The sequence below is a fragment of the Oreochromis niloticus genome, linkage group LG7, assembly GCF_001858045.2.
Source record: "Oreochromis niloticus isolate F11D_XX linkage group LG7, O_niloticus_UMD_NMBU, whole genome shotgun sequence".
NCBI classification, from domain to species: Eukaryota; Metazoa; Chordata; class Actinopteri; order Cichliformes; family Cichlidae; genus Oreochromis; species Oreochromis niloticus.
This window is the reverse complement of record NC_031972.2, coordinates 60,660,184-60,674,388: the sequence shown is the minus strand read 5'-3', so window position 1 is coordinate 60,674,388 and position 14,205 is coordinate 60,660,184. Positions and strand designations below refer to the sequence as shown.

The 14,205-nt window shown below is 38.7% G+C and overlaps 1 protein-coding gene across 1 annotated transcript; it reads right to left on the bottom strand.

Annotated features, from left to right (window-relative positions):
* Positions 1–5,325: 5,325 nt before the first annotated feature.
* Positions 5,326–13,467, bottom strand: mapk12a (mitogen-activated protein kinase 12a). Its single transcript, XM_003447068.5, has 12 exons — positions 13,184–13,467; positions 10,956–11,085; positions 10,801–10,859; positions 10,574–10,685; positions 10,463–10,492; positions 10,280–10,327; positions 9,968–10,082; positions 7,814–7,885; positions 7,604–7,683; positions 7,328–7,406; positions 7,064–7,237; positions 5,326–6,903 (listed from the first exon to the last, which is right to left on the bottom strand). Exons 1-12 carry the CDS (start codon positions 13,300–13,302, stop codon positions 6,824–6,826), a joined length of 1,098 nt encoding a protein of 365 aa, XP_003447116.1. The 5' UTR covers positions 13,303–13,467; the 3' UTR covers positions 5,326–6,823.
* Between the last annotated feature and the right edge of the window lie 738 nt (positions 13,468–14,205).

The following is a 14,205-nucleotide window of genomic DNA, read 5'->3' as shown; positions in this document are numbered from 1 at the left end:
TTTGATCAGTTGTGCCTCTTTTTTTAACCACCGCCACTCCCTTGAGGTCATGTCAGTAAAGTTTGGTTACAAAGCAATTACATGATCAGTGTTGTGTCTTGTAATAATATCCTCAGTACTTGTTATACAATAGGAAAACATGTGGGTATTTATAGAGCAACCAGATACTCCGCATTATGTCATAAGAGCAGAGAGCCAAGTCATAAACATGAATGTAGGAACAGAAAGAAACCAAGGGTAACAAAAAGAAAACAAAGTCATACTGTCTTTTTATTAACTTGCGGTGACTAGATTTAAAAACTATGTCTGGTTTGGTATCTCCTGCCCACGTGGACAGACATGAGGCAGAGAGACTGGGCCCAGGGCTCTCACCACAGCACTCACTGGCATCTCCCAGAAAACAGCCGTAAAACAGAAAATATCCTCAACACAGATGCTGACATTCCTCACCACTACCATCAGTCCCCCATTTGGAAAAAAGGAGGGTTGTTTTGTTCTCTGCCATACCACCGGTGCGTGTGTTTTGGAGAGAGTTTCCTTTATTCAGCATGGATGGGTTTTAGGAAGGAAAAAATGTGAAGTTTTAGCTCTTCCAGTAAGGACATACAACTGAAAGCAATCATCAGCTCTAAGCACATCAAGCTGGGCAGATTGATACGATTTTGATGGTTAATATGACAAAGTGTAAGGGATTTAACTTCTGTGGTTACATTTTTATCCACTACTGTCAATAACGCCCGTTTATTTTTTCAACCTTCACATTCATACGAGAGACAAACAATTTGCCTTTTTTATATGAGAGGAAACACAGTATAGAAGCAATCTGGCATTAAAACAAGTACTTTCAATGCAATATGCCGTGATACTGGGTTTTATATTATGACACCCACTTATATAAGCTTAAGAAGTAAGAACTTTAAAGCAACCAACTCCAACTGTTTTTTATTTTCTGCCTCTGGATATTTCACGTTCCATCAAACACTCACCCTGTCACAGAAGCAGCTCCCTTAAAATCACAGGTCATGTGATATACTGCGACCTCTCACATCTGAGCTTTTATCCAAATTGTTGTCTTGACCCCTAAAAAAGTGATTGTTAAGGTCACATCTGACTCCTCGTGCACACTTGGCCATGAAATCTATCAGGTTTTAAGTTTGACTTCTGTCAAACTTACAAAGAAGTAGCCCTTATTTTGAATCTCATAGCATCCTCACCTTCAGGGCATCATATGCATATAAATGCACATACAAACGTGAACAAATTCCGGTTTTCCTTAAGATAAGATAAACTTTATTGATTCCACAAACTGAGCGTATGGATCAACAGAAGAGTGGAACACGTTCTGGGAATTCCTGTGGGCCTTTTGATTCCTTTTTTTCCCCACCGTGAAAACTTGTCACCATAGGAATCCATTTTAACAGAATGACTTCAAGCTGCAGCGAGGAAACTACAAACTTTTAACAGCTGCCTTTCAAGCCTGCAGGGGGGATGGCAAGAGTTTGATAGTGAAAAGAGCAGTGGACTTTAGAGGCTTGCTTTACATCGTATATTTCTAATAAAAGTGAAAACATATCGCACGAAAGTGAATGACAAGCGTTAAATGAAACAATGTAGCAGATAAGAAAATGTTTTGAATATAACTTCATTTTCAGTATATGAATACAACATAATACTGTCAGCTGTTGTGTTGCTGTGATTACTGTAAAGTGTAGCGCACGTCCTCAGCTGTACTCTGAATTCAAAAACAGCTTTGTCACAATTCCTGTACTCCTTGCACCACACAGGTACAGGGATGCTGTTATTTTTAGAATTTTAATGTTTAACCTAACAAAGACCAATGGCCGAACATAATTAATGAATATGGGAATCTTAAGAGCAGCAGCTAAGGCTTATACACAAACTGGAAACCACATTACACATCCATGACAATCAAAGTCTAAAGAAGAAATAACTGAATTATGGCACTTCTAAGTGAATAATTTTAGTTTCAACATCTACATTCCCCTTTACAGTCAGTACTATAGTGCTGTAGTACTATACTTGTACTACAGCTGTACTACTTCTGTTCATTTGAACACCCTGATTTACATCATTTAACTGTATTCACAAAGAACGGTACATTACAATTTACATTCCATTTCCTGTATTTTTACAGCTATTTGTTTCAGTGCCTGACTTTCACCTTTTAGAAACTATCATATTATTTATTGTATATAATTGAGAGAGTTGTTAAAGTGAGGCAGTTTAGTTCACAAAGAGCTTGTTGACAGAAAATCTAATCCAGGAGACAAGCAAAAGCTTCCTAACAGCACCCACTGCAGAAACACTTGTACCTTTAATTACATAACATCACAGCTCCTGTCAATAAGATAGAGACGGTTCTATATTTACTTGTTACACATATTGCAAGTCTCAAAAGCAAGCTGTGGTCAACACATTGTCATCTATTTAAAACTACAATGATTCCTCCTACTCAGTGGCTGACTCCCATCAATCTTAAACGTGACACACCACAGCCCATACGTCAACACATCACATATGGAAACTGAGTTATCCTCGGAGAGAGAATGCAATCTGTTGCAGACGCTCTTAACATTGTGTATATTCCACAGAAGTCTTCAAACAAGCTGTGGATGGCTAATGAATGAGCTAATGTAAACTAAAGTGCCCTTTCCCTCAGGCCCTCTGTATCTCTTGCAGTCTTTTTCTTCATCTCCTCTTTCTTGACTTTCATCCAGAGTGGCCTATCTTTCTTTTCTAATTTCACATCTCTTTACTTTGTTCCAATCCTTTCCTCTTCCCTATGTCCTTTTTCAACCCACCCACATCCTGGTGGGTTCAGTGAGTTGGAGTATCTCCCCAAAGTATTAACAGTGGTTCCATGTGAGCCTCTGGAATTTCCTTTATACTGTGTGCAGCAGGTCCTGCTCTCCTCCTGAAGGATCCCATGGACTTGTTTGCTTCTGTATACATCTTACAATGATCATGGCAGCATTAATGAAAAGGGAAAGATTGGAGAAGGTCTGAGAGGATGTGGGTGACGTAGTTAGACAAAAAACTCTCATGTCGGCCAATTGTGTGACTCACTATTATCAGGGTTCAGTGAGCTTGACCTCCACTCATACACACTGAGATGTGGACACACACAGAAACACTGGGATATACGCACAAACGAAATAACACTGAAGCTAGAAAGTTATAAACACGAGTATTAATTTGCTAAAGCAAACAAACAGAAAACATATTAACGTGCAAAGTTTCGGAAATGATTACAGATAATTTCCTCTTCCTTTCAAATTTGGAAAAAATGATTGCATCCACTTCAATATGAGCAAGCTTACTAAAAAATCCACCTGTTTCTTGGCGGTAGTTGCAGGGATATGCGCTAAATATATTCATACTGTCATACAGAATATTTGAATTTTCACAATGTCCTTGATGCACTCAGCCATTTATAAGAAAATACATCCATATGAAAATGTTTTATTGCTTCTCTCTTTATGTCAGTGAATAGCCACAGCCACACAGATCCAAAATGACACATGGAGCCAAGAAAATAGCTGCATGGTGAACATCATGTACACAAATACCCTGCTATTTAAAAATAAAATATCGGTGTAAAAGCCCTCAAACAGACAATGACAAGGACATTCAGCAAGCTGGCAGACTTTCACTTCAGCTCCTGGTAAAACGCCAATCAATTTATCGCTGCTGAGCCCTTGAATCTGTTTATTTTATCTCCAGCAAGGACATGACAACTCAGATTATCTGGAGAATAAACACTGTCACTGTGGTTCATTTCAATAAAACCTGATGAACTTGGGTGGCTATAAAGAACTGATTTCATTCTCGTGGTGACAGCACTGGCTCTTATTTATTAAATCTTTAGCTGTCTGAGTTTCTGCTCCGAGACAAATGATGCAAACTGTAGAATTCCTACGCTCAAAGGACAATTTTTCATGCAGACAAACTAAAATGAACTCTAGGGATGCATGAACTACAAAGTACCCCAGCAAAGACAATGTTAATCCTCTCACCATGCTGAGATTCATGGTGATGTACCTCCCCCAGACACATGAAATAAACAGAGTTATAATTTATGACATTCCCCTTCAAGAAAGGAGAGTGACCTGGGTCAGATCAGTGTTTGGGCATTGCTGTCATTCCACACGTGCTCCCTTTTGAGTCACCGGCACTCTGACGTGAATAAATGAGTGTGTGAGATGTGCATCCAGCTGTGCATGCCAGTTGTATCCATCTGTACGCATGTACACATATGAACTCTATACACGTGCGTCTTTGGAAATATGGTGCTGGAATCCAGCACGCTGAAAATAAACTACAGGATTAACAAACAAGAGAGGTAATCTATCCATGTGCTGCTGTGTTGGAGAATACTCTCCCCTCTGCTTTCCTGTCTGCAGCGGGAACAGAACTCTGTGACTTCTCGGTGAACTATTCAGCATCACCCCAACCTCGTGTGTGAGGACACAACATCCAGGGTTTGGTTGGGAGAAGCTCAGGCCCAGGAAGGAAGCTTGTCCTCTGGAGAGTCACCCTTCGGAGTCAAGGATCTGGAGTTCACTAGCCTGTTAAATTCAACACTCTCCAGCAGAAGGTTGAGGAATGAGCAGAATCTAAAGGCAAAGATGCATTCTGCAAGAATGTTAAAACATTTGTTTCTTGAGCTCATCAATCATATTCAGTACAAAGTTGTTAGTGTTAACTAAAGTACAATAAATCACTGTAATACTACCATGACAACTTATCTTTGACCGGTTTGATCATTAAAAATAAAATAACAAGTCTGGCTTCTGAGAATGAAAGCCAAAGCTAAAAACAGTTTGCTCTCATGCTCACTATGACAATGTTAACATGCTGATGTTTGCCAGATGGACTATTTAGTTTATCAGTGTTGAGCATAATAACATTTACTTATTGCCATTAAACATGGTGTATGTAGGCTGATGGAAATGCCAACAGTGTTTTTTGTAAAACTGTTTCAATCTAGACCTACAGGATGGGTCAACCCACGTCACAGTTTTTAGTACAGCCTTGTTGTTGCTTGTTTACATGCTGCCCCCTAGTGGACAATTGTATGTTTGCTAAGGACATGGATATGTTGCTTTTACAAGTATATACCGAACTCGTAACAACAGAAGTGCAATCCAGCCTTATATTGATTATTTCTTCTAGTTTGCTCATTATAAGTTGTTTTCATTGTTTGAAACAAGTGAAGATACTAAGGTCAAATGTAACTTAAGGTTCTGTATATGATGAACCGTTTAAACAGAACATCTGCTCGGAAGAAAAAACAAAACGACATTTTCAAAGACAACCTTTAATATAAAAACTGCGCGAGTGTCGCCGGAAACATTTGTTCACAAATAACTAGAGAAGGTGTGTTTTGCAACCTTTACAAAGTCGAAACAACCAGAAACCTTTGGTTTTGAAATTAAAACGTGAATATTTGTGCATATCCTGCTGAGGGATTTCACATGAACCACAGTGCACATACACACATACACACATACACACACGCACACACTTCAAGACAAGTTGTAAATGATGCGGAAGTTGCAAAATAGCATATTAACATAAATTACAAGCATTTGTTAATAATCGTACTTTTAAATACAATACAATTAACTCAACGACCTCCTATAAACAATGATTTTCTCCAGGATTCTTAAAGAATTTCAGTATTTCTATTTTTAAAATACTAAAATTCCTCACCAAAAGTGGGAACACTTAAACTGTACCAGGTGATAGATAGTCATGGATTCAGTAGAACTATTAGAAAAAAATATCTGTACCCCTTCGACGGAAATTTAACTGAAACTGAAATTGGGACAGTTCTATGTGCTGTTTTTACTGTTTTCCTTCAGGTTCTGTGATTCAAGCACAAATCCAAAATAAATTAACAAATGCAACATTAAAATGCCAAGTCTCTGCTTTAAGTCACGATGAGTTTTGATTGGCTTTGCATCAGTAGTGAATGTGTTTTTTGGAAGACAGAGAGACGTGAACCCTTCCACAGCCAGAGATCTGGTTGGAGAGACACACAAAATAGATGGACAAGCAAATGGTCACATGTGACCTTTTAGATTAAGGTAAAGTTTTCTGTCAGTACATAGAAGAAAATGATAAAAGAGATACTAAAGGAGGTTGATTTACCAAAGTCAAAGGTTAGGTATCACAGGTGAATAAATCTTTGTGATGACTGGAAAATCATTTGCACTTCAAAGCTCCACTTCATGGCGATACTCTCAAGGAAGTATGTGGACATGTTTCCTTGTCAGTGTTCAAAGTTTTTCTCTAGGCTGTCCTTGATTTGATAATCCAGCTGAGCTCTATTCCTCTTACTGAAGATTAGACTAAAGGCAAGAGGACCCATGACAATTAACAGCTTATAGGGCAGGGCTGTAGCCAAGGAGAGCACCAGCAGGGATGATACAAGTGTCGACTGATGTTTATAGGTTAATGGCTTCATTAACTTCTCCACGGATGTTTAATATTCATGCATATCTGTCCAAAGAATTCTGAACCTATAAACTTTGGGTAATATGTACTCAAATCTTGCACACAGTCCTTTAACGTGTTACTATAAAGGCACTTTTGTAGCTGAGACTTTGTATTTTAATGAAACATTTATTATTTTAGAACAAATAAAGTGTCTACTTAACTGTCATGAAAAATCCCACAGCAGCTTGCACTTGGGCCAGTTTACATTCATTAGGTTGAGTCTTTACACTTGAGATTGTCATTTAAAAAATGTGTTTGTTTGTTCTGGTTCCAGGTTGCAGTGTCAGCTCTTTGCATGTTACAGTGAGGTTTCCTTGGAAGGTTCCTTAGCTTCCAGCACAACAGGCTTGAAAGACAAGATCTCTGTGAAGGTGTGACCTAAAGAAAGCAGTACAGCAGGATATTAAACAATAGCACGTAGCTCACACTTTCCACCTCCTTTTGCCTCTTTCCATCTGAAATTACAACCTCAATACTTTCTTAGATATCCATTAGTCCATCAGCCCCCCAACCACCCCCAACGCCCCTTCATTCTTACGTTTCCACTGGTCCAAAGTCAGCTCTGCATTGTCTAGTGAGTGATCATATGGCTGTGCTTCCGTCTCCTCGTCTGGGTCTCTAAACTCAGTGAAGTAAGGCAGCGTGAGAGCTTCTGCAGCAGTTACCCGTTTTTCTGGATCCAGCAATAACATTCGCTCCAGCACTGACACGGCTGAGTGAGAATGATGACAACAGAAAATCCATTTGGAGTTTGTTTACCAAAATGAAAACACATCAAATTAAAGGCCTGAGTATGTAATACCTTGTGGATTACTTGTGGAAAACACTTTCTGAAAGTCTTTCTTTTCCACTTTTCCAAGGCTTTTGAGGTAGCATTTTGCCTAAGAGGAGACAGAGAGGACAACGAATAGGGATAAAAATATGATAATTGCATATTAGGTATGTGTTAATTTACTGAATACTGTACCAATAAATTCCAACAAAGTACTCATATCTGCCTAAAATGTCATTGTTTCAAACACAACTGAGTGCCACAACAATCTTTAGGACCACAACGTTACACATTTTTTGAACTCACATCCTCAGAGTCTAGTTTTGATATAAATTCCTGTGATGGTGTTCCTATGAGCTTCATGATCTCAGTCAGCTGATCTAAGTCTGAAGAAGAGGTGTTAAGGCTCAAATAAGAATCAAATAAGTATAATAAAAAAGATATTAGGTTAAACAAAAGCAACATCTTTGTTTTATAACTGTTTAAAGCCTGTGGGTCAACAAGGTGAAAGGATACGGTCACTGCCTTTAAAAAGAGGTTTTCCTTGCAGCATCTCTGCCATGATGCAGCCCACTGACCAAATGTCCACTGAGAAAGAAGAAATAAAAAGCAGAGTTGATAAAACACCACACATTTAGTAATCCATTCTAAAACAAAGTGCTACAACAGCCCCACCTAGTGGATAATAACTGAGACAAAACCGGACTCAACGGTAAAACTCACTTTGATCGAGTAGGACATAGCAGGAAAATATAAATGAAAAATAAAGATAATTTTCATTTTAAAAAGATATTCTCAGCAGTTGTGGCCACTTTCTTACCTCACCTAACTGACCTCTTCTTTTTGTACAATAACTTTAGCATATTTTAATTCATACTTTTCAATTTAATTTAATTTAATTTATTGTGTGAATTCACAACAACAGTCACCTCAAGACACTTTAAATTTTAAGATAAAGATGCTACAACATTAGAGGGAAAACCACCACAATCAGACGATCCCCTGAGAGCGAGCACTGGGACAGACAGTGGGACAGACAAATCTTTCTTTTGTTCACTAAGATTTATTCTATAACCAGCTGAGCATCAATATCACAGGATATCTCACATTTTTAAAAATTGTAATGTGTAAGTGTTTAACTTGGATGTTTAGTCTGTTTTCTGATAATTAACCACAGAAAACTTAAATAGGTCTACTTTCTGTAAACATTCATGGCTTATGTCGTAATGTGAAAGTACTTGTACTCTTTTTGGATCCTTCTGTGTTTGTTTGAGAACCCCAACATCTATTTCTCAAATATATCACTATATCCATCCGCTGTCATAGACAGCAGTCACAAAGGGACCGGTGTTAACTGCTAATACTGCTCATGTTGTCGCAGTTATATTGCCATTCTTGACGACCGTCTCGACAACATGAACATTTTCAGCTGGGGCTCATGAACTGGAGAATAGCTGTCATTTCTGCAGGACTGTCTTACTGGATCCTAAAACTTGCCCTTTTCTGTTTTGCTATGAACATCATTGGGTCAAACTCTGAACTCAGAGGAGATGTGCTGTGTTCAAAGGGTTGCCGTAGGGTCAGGATGTGATTGCTGTTGTAAATGTTAGTTATAAACTGGGTCTGGGTGCAAGTTTTTAATCATTGCTCCAAGTCTGTCACATAAACCTTTTTGACAGCAGCTCATCTTCTGACACATATCATTTGTGAAAGTAACAGAACACAAAGCTTGTTGGATGTTGACTCTTTATATTATATTCCTATCTGGACTAAGCTTTACACCCTCATGATGATCAGACAGAAAAGTCCTTTTTTCACAAGATTTTGATGTATGGAGACTGGGCATGTTGCCTATGACCAAACTCAGAGAGTTGCACAGTTGCAAAGCACATATTTTAGAATATTGCACACATGAATAGTGCTTGTTTGGTCAGTGTAACATTGGTTTAATTTCACTAAAAAGTATATAAATTAAAAAAAAATTGGTAAGTATGAAAAAAAAGATTACATTAAAAAATATTTTGAGACAGAAGGAATCACAGGTCAGAAGATGAGCCTGGCATCAGAATGGAGGCATAAAGGAGACCTTAACTTGATCTGACCAGCCACCTATCCCATATGGTCCTTGAAAATTTACCCAAAACTAGCTTTGTGAAGTTTCACCTAACGAATTAGCAGAAAACACATCAAACATTTAGGGTACAAAGACTCGGTGCTCTCTATGTCCTGCCAATTGAATTGTTGCACTTTTGCCTTTGAACATTTAATGGGACTATCTTCTGTCCAGGAGTTAAAAGAGCTCAAAAAATACTGGAAAAATAAGAGAACATAAAATTTCAACACACCCCACGTACTCTGAAAAGGAGGGATTCATTGACTTTTAATGGAATGACCCAGCAGCAAAAATCCCACACTTTAGGGTTAATTTAAAATTAAAGCTAGACAAACTCTTTGCCATGTTTTCCCTACAGCTAATATTCTCCACCTACAAGCATCGGGCACTGTTCAAAGGAACATCTAGCAAATGGAGTTAAGCACACAGTGAGTAGAACAACCACTTTGTGCTATTAATGATTTGGTGCTAATGGGGAGCATTGAACTTGACACACAGATAGAAAGATCACAGTACGAGTGCTTTTTTTTTTCGCCCCTGAATGAGCTCTACATTACCCGTCTGAGTGTAGTGCATCCAGTTCAGGATCACCTCTGGGGCTCTGTACCAGCGAGTTACTACGTACCCCGTCATCTCACTGTCTGCCTGCCTGGCTAAGCCAAAGTCCAAGATCTGCAAACAAACATTAAAGTAAAATTAACATTAAAGTCCGAATAGAGACTTAATATAAAAATATACAAACGTCAATGAAATTCTGTCCCGTGCAGTTATCAGTGTTATTACAGAACTCAGTTTTGACAGTGCACGCAAATAAAACAAATAAAAACTGAGACATGACTGTTTTTTTATCAGGGTGTGTTCGTGTGTACCTTGAGCTCGCAGTCTTGGTTGATAGCGAGATTTCCTGGTTTGAGGTCCTGCAAATGTTGACATTAAAGACAAGCAACGCCACACCATAGTAGGAGGAGAAACACCAACAACCATTTATCTTAATATTTTTCACATATTTCACATATATGTATGGTGAAAAATACATATTAAAGAGAGCCTACCCTGTGAATGATACCAGCAGAATGGATATACTGTAATAAAGGAATGCAACAAGCTGAATATTTAAACATAGTAATAATGGGCTGGCAGCTGATCAAAGCAGAGCTCCTTACCTTAAGCCCTTTAAGCATCTGATAAACCAAATATTGAATTTTTTCTTCTGAGAGCTTCTGCATCTTCATCAGCTTCCCCAGATCTGTCCCCATGAAGGGCATCACCAGATAACTTGGAAAATAACAAAAATCATGATTTTAAACTTTACAAATGCCCTTGAGGTTTTGCACAGAACACAGTTTTAATATCTCCATGTTTCTGTCAGAGTGGCAGAAAAGGTACTTACAAATCACGAAATCTGTCCAGAGAGAGGTCAGCTGTAAACACATCTAACAGGCCAATCACCTGCATCAGGAGGAAATGACATCAAATCAATGTTACATGTGTCTATAAAGAAACTAGTTTGCTCATTTTAACATGTTTGGACTTTTTTATGCTCACATTTTCATGTTTCATGTGTTTGAGAAGCCTCAGCTCCCTGTAGGCCCGTTTTGCAAAGATGTCAGACTGGAACGGTCTGTAGAGCTTCTTGATTGCCACCTTTGCTCCTGTTCTTGAGTCTACTGCAGAGCTGAAGGAGATATAAACACAATATTGTGCAAAGGTTTCGAGACAACTTGCATTTTTGAAATATTTTGCTAGGAAAATTGGAAACAGATGATTTATTGAAACGTACAAACATAAATGAAAATATGTGAATTTGTGAAATTCTAACAAGCTTAAAAGTCAATATTTTGTATGACTGCTTTTATTCTTCAACACAGCCTGAAGTTTCTTAGGCAAGCTTTCTTTTCATTTCTTTAAGCTTCAGGAATAGTTCTGCTTCTTCAAGGACATTCAAAACTCTTCTTTGTTGGCTCTTTGTCAAGATGATCCCTGCACGTAATGTTAAGGATCAGACCCTGCAGAGGACAATCCATGACTGATAGTTTTCCATTGTCTGTTGGGTGTTTTTCTATCCAGGTATACTTTTACTTTTAGCAGTGTTTTTGGAATCACTGACATGCTGAAAAATGAAGCCACTGGCAATCCGATGCTTTCCAGATGCTTTCCACGGTGGATCAAAATCATTTTTGCATTCATAATTCCATCAGTTTTGACATGAATAGAACCTCAAACCATGACAGAGTATCCACTGTGTTTTACAGTTTGCTGTAGACACTCACTGTTGTATCTGTCTTTCAACCTCCTCTTATATTTCGAAGATTTAAACCAAAACTTTAAACATTCTTATTCATCGCTCCGTAGGACCTGTTACCACTGATTTTCAGTGTAGTTTGGCATACTTTGGCCTTTCTCCCTGTTTTCTTTCCTTAACAATGACTTCCTGACAGCCATCCTTTCACTAAGACCATTTCTGATGAGGCTTCAGCAAGTAGTAAATGGATTAACTGAAGTGCCAGATGCATCTCTCGAGTCCTGTGTCAGGCGTTTGCTGGATTTTTCGAGTTTCTTAAGGACATGACTTTCAGATACTGCTCATGTGTTAGAGACAGTTTTTTAAGCTGGCCACTTATTCTTTTCCAGTTTGTTTATTTTTAAAGCACACACTGTTCATCAAACCAACATGGGCCAAGCTTCTACCTAATAGCTTTTTGGGAATTACCTTGTTGGTGCAAAAATATTATTTCATTCTTGTTATATTTGGGATTTTACTTAGATTCAGCTAAATAGAAACAGAAATAGAAACAAATTATTTGTTTTTGTGATGGGCCACTAGTATCAAAGCACCTAAAGGTAGAGTCTAAAATCAGTTCTTTGTTAAGTTGTTTGTTACACAACAGTGGTTAATCACTCGACATTGGTGCCTCCTTTTATGCTTGAATGATTCATAGGTCAACATTCCTCTGAAAATGGTCAGATTCAAGGAATAGACTTAAAAAGCAGCCAATGTGTAATTAATTTATAAAGACCTTCAGTAAGCCTGGATAACTGATGCCAGAGAGCATTTAAAAATATTAAAGAAAGTCTGGTTTCTTGGAAGCAAAGATTTCAAGATATCTGCACTGCACTATACATATGCCATGGCGTGAGACAAATTTTAAAAATAGCCCATTATTATTTCCTGTATGAGGAAATCTAGACAAGGAACATTCCTGGTTAGGCTGTGTAACCTAAAGTTGTTTTCTTATCTTCGGTTGAGGAATTGTGTTTGTTAGTCCAAAACTGTGTTTACAGGCAAACACCTACTTGCTCTGACGTGGCTCGGCAGTGATCTCTGGCTGGAACGGAGCTGTTCATGTGTTATTAAGTTGTATTCAGTCGGTCAGTGTCCGCCCAAGACGTTAATCATTGATAACAAAGGGTCCGCATGCTGCGAGACGCACAAAGGTGCCTGAAAAGCAGCTTTTTACTATCGTGCTTTTATTAAACTTGGCTCAGCTTTGCCATTTCACACGCAAATGTGCTGCTCATAATGAAGCTCTGTTGCTGTCAGGGTGATTATGTAGAACGCAAGTAGTGTTGCTGCAAGCGTCTCCATCATATCAGGAAGTGAAGCAGCATGTGTTCAGCGGAGCGCAGATACTTTTTCTTTTGTTTGACTGTGGCACAGTGCAGCCGTCTGTATGGCACCATCTGTTCCGTCGCTCTCTTTGTTTCACCGCTCCACATCAACCAGCAGTGCTGTCGGCTAATAGTTTCTTCCAATTTCTTAAGGTTTCACTTACCATACCGTCCCGTACGCTCCGGTCCCCACCTGCTTCAGATCCCGGTACCGCTCCGGCACTTCCCATGATGTTTTGTTAATTTCCAGGCGGTGATAGCCCGGTCTGATTCGCGTATTCATCTTATCTATTAAAAACTCAATAGGCAGTACAGCACAAGCCCCTTTTAAACTTGTTTTGGCTCTTCCGGCGTTACGATCTCATTGTCCCAGATCCCACCTATGCGCTCACCCGCGATCATTGCGCAGCTGTACTCAGGGCGCACCCTGAGGTCGCTAAAAGCCACTCCCGAGTCCTGCTCTAGTAGGCCTACAATTAAAGGTGAAGAAGAGAAGGCAACGTAAGTGAAAGGAGCACATACCGAAGAAAGAAGCGCTTTAAATGCGTAAAACTTGTTTAGCAACCTAAGAATATGATTTAATTTTATAAATACATAAACGAGTGACAAATTAAAGAAAAAACTACAACCTTGACTAAAAACGACATAAAAATTGTTCAGAGTAAACATCTTCATGATGAGGTATTTCTGTTCAAATAGGGGTAGACAATGCCTCAACTGATAGGACAGATGGAGTCACTCATTGGTTTAACGAGTAAGAAATTGGCGTGAAACGTGCTTTGGCTTTGGCAATCCGGTTGTCTTTGTAACTTGCGTGTTTGGAACACAATTACTGTAGTCTACATTCCTTTGTGTTATTTAGGAGTAGCCTACAAACAGCAAATGTTTCAGGCCTGTTGGAACAGGAACATTACTCAAGCCTGGAGGTACCAGCTGTGCTTTTAGAAATCCTTGAATGTGTCACCCAGGTAACAGAACAAGGAAACAAGCCTATCAAAAAACCAAACTGGAAATGTTACATGGTCACGTGTTCTTTGTGACATTTATACAGGAGGAAATTTATTATTTGGGAGATTAAGAAACAGTGACAACATTAAAATGTTACACAGACATGGACGTGGAGTTTCCTTCTGTAACTGAACTGCAGGTATGCCACAAAGTAAAAAAACAAAAAACAAAGACACAA

Coding starts and splice junctions, on each gene's coding strand:
- mapk12a (XM_003447068.5), bottom strand. CDS start 13,302: ATGAATACGCGAATCAGACCGGGCTATCACCGCCTGGAAATTAACAAA. Junction 10,860..10,955: donor AACACATGAAACATGAAAAT/GTGAGCATAAAA, acceptor CTCCTGATGCAG/GTGATTGGCCTGTTAGATGT. Junction 7,407..7,603: donor CAAAACTAGACTCTGAGGAT/GTGAGTTCAAAA, acceptor GTCTCCTCTTAG/GCAAAATGCTACCTCAAAAG.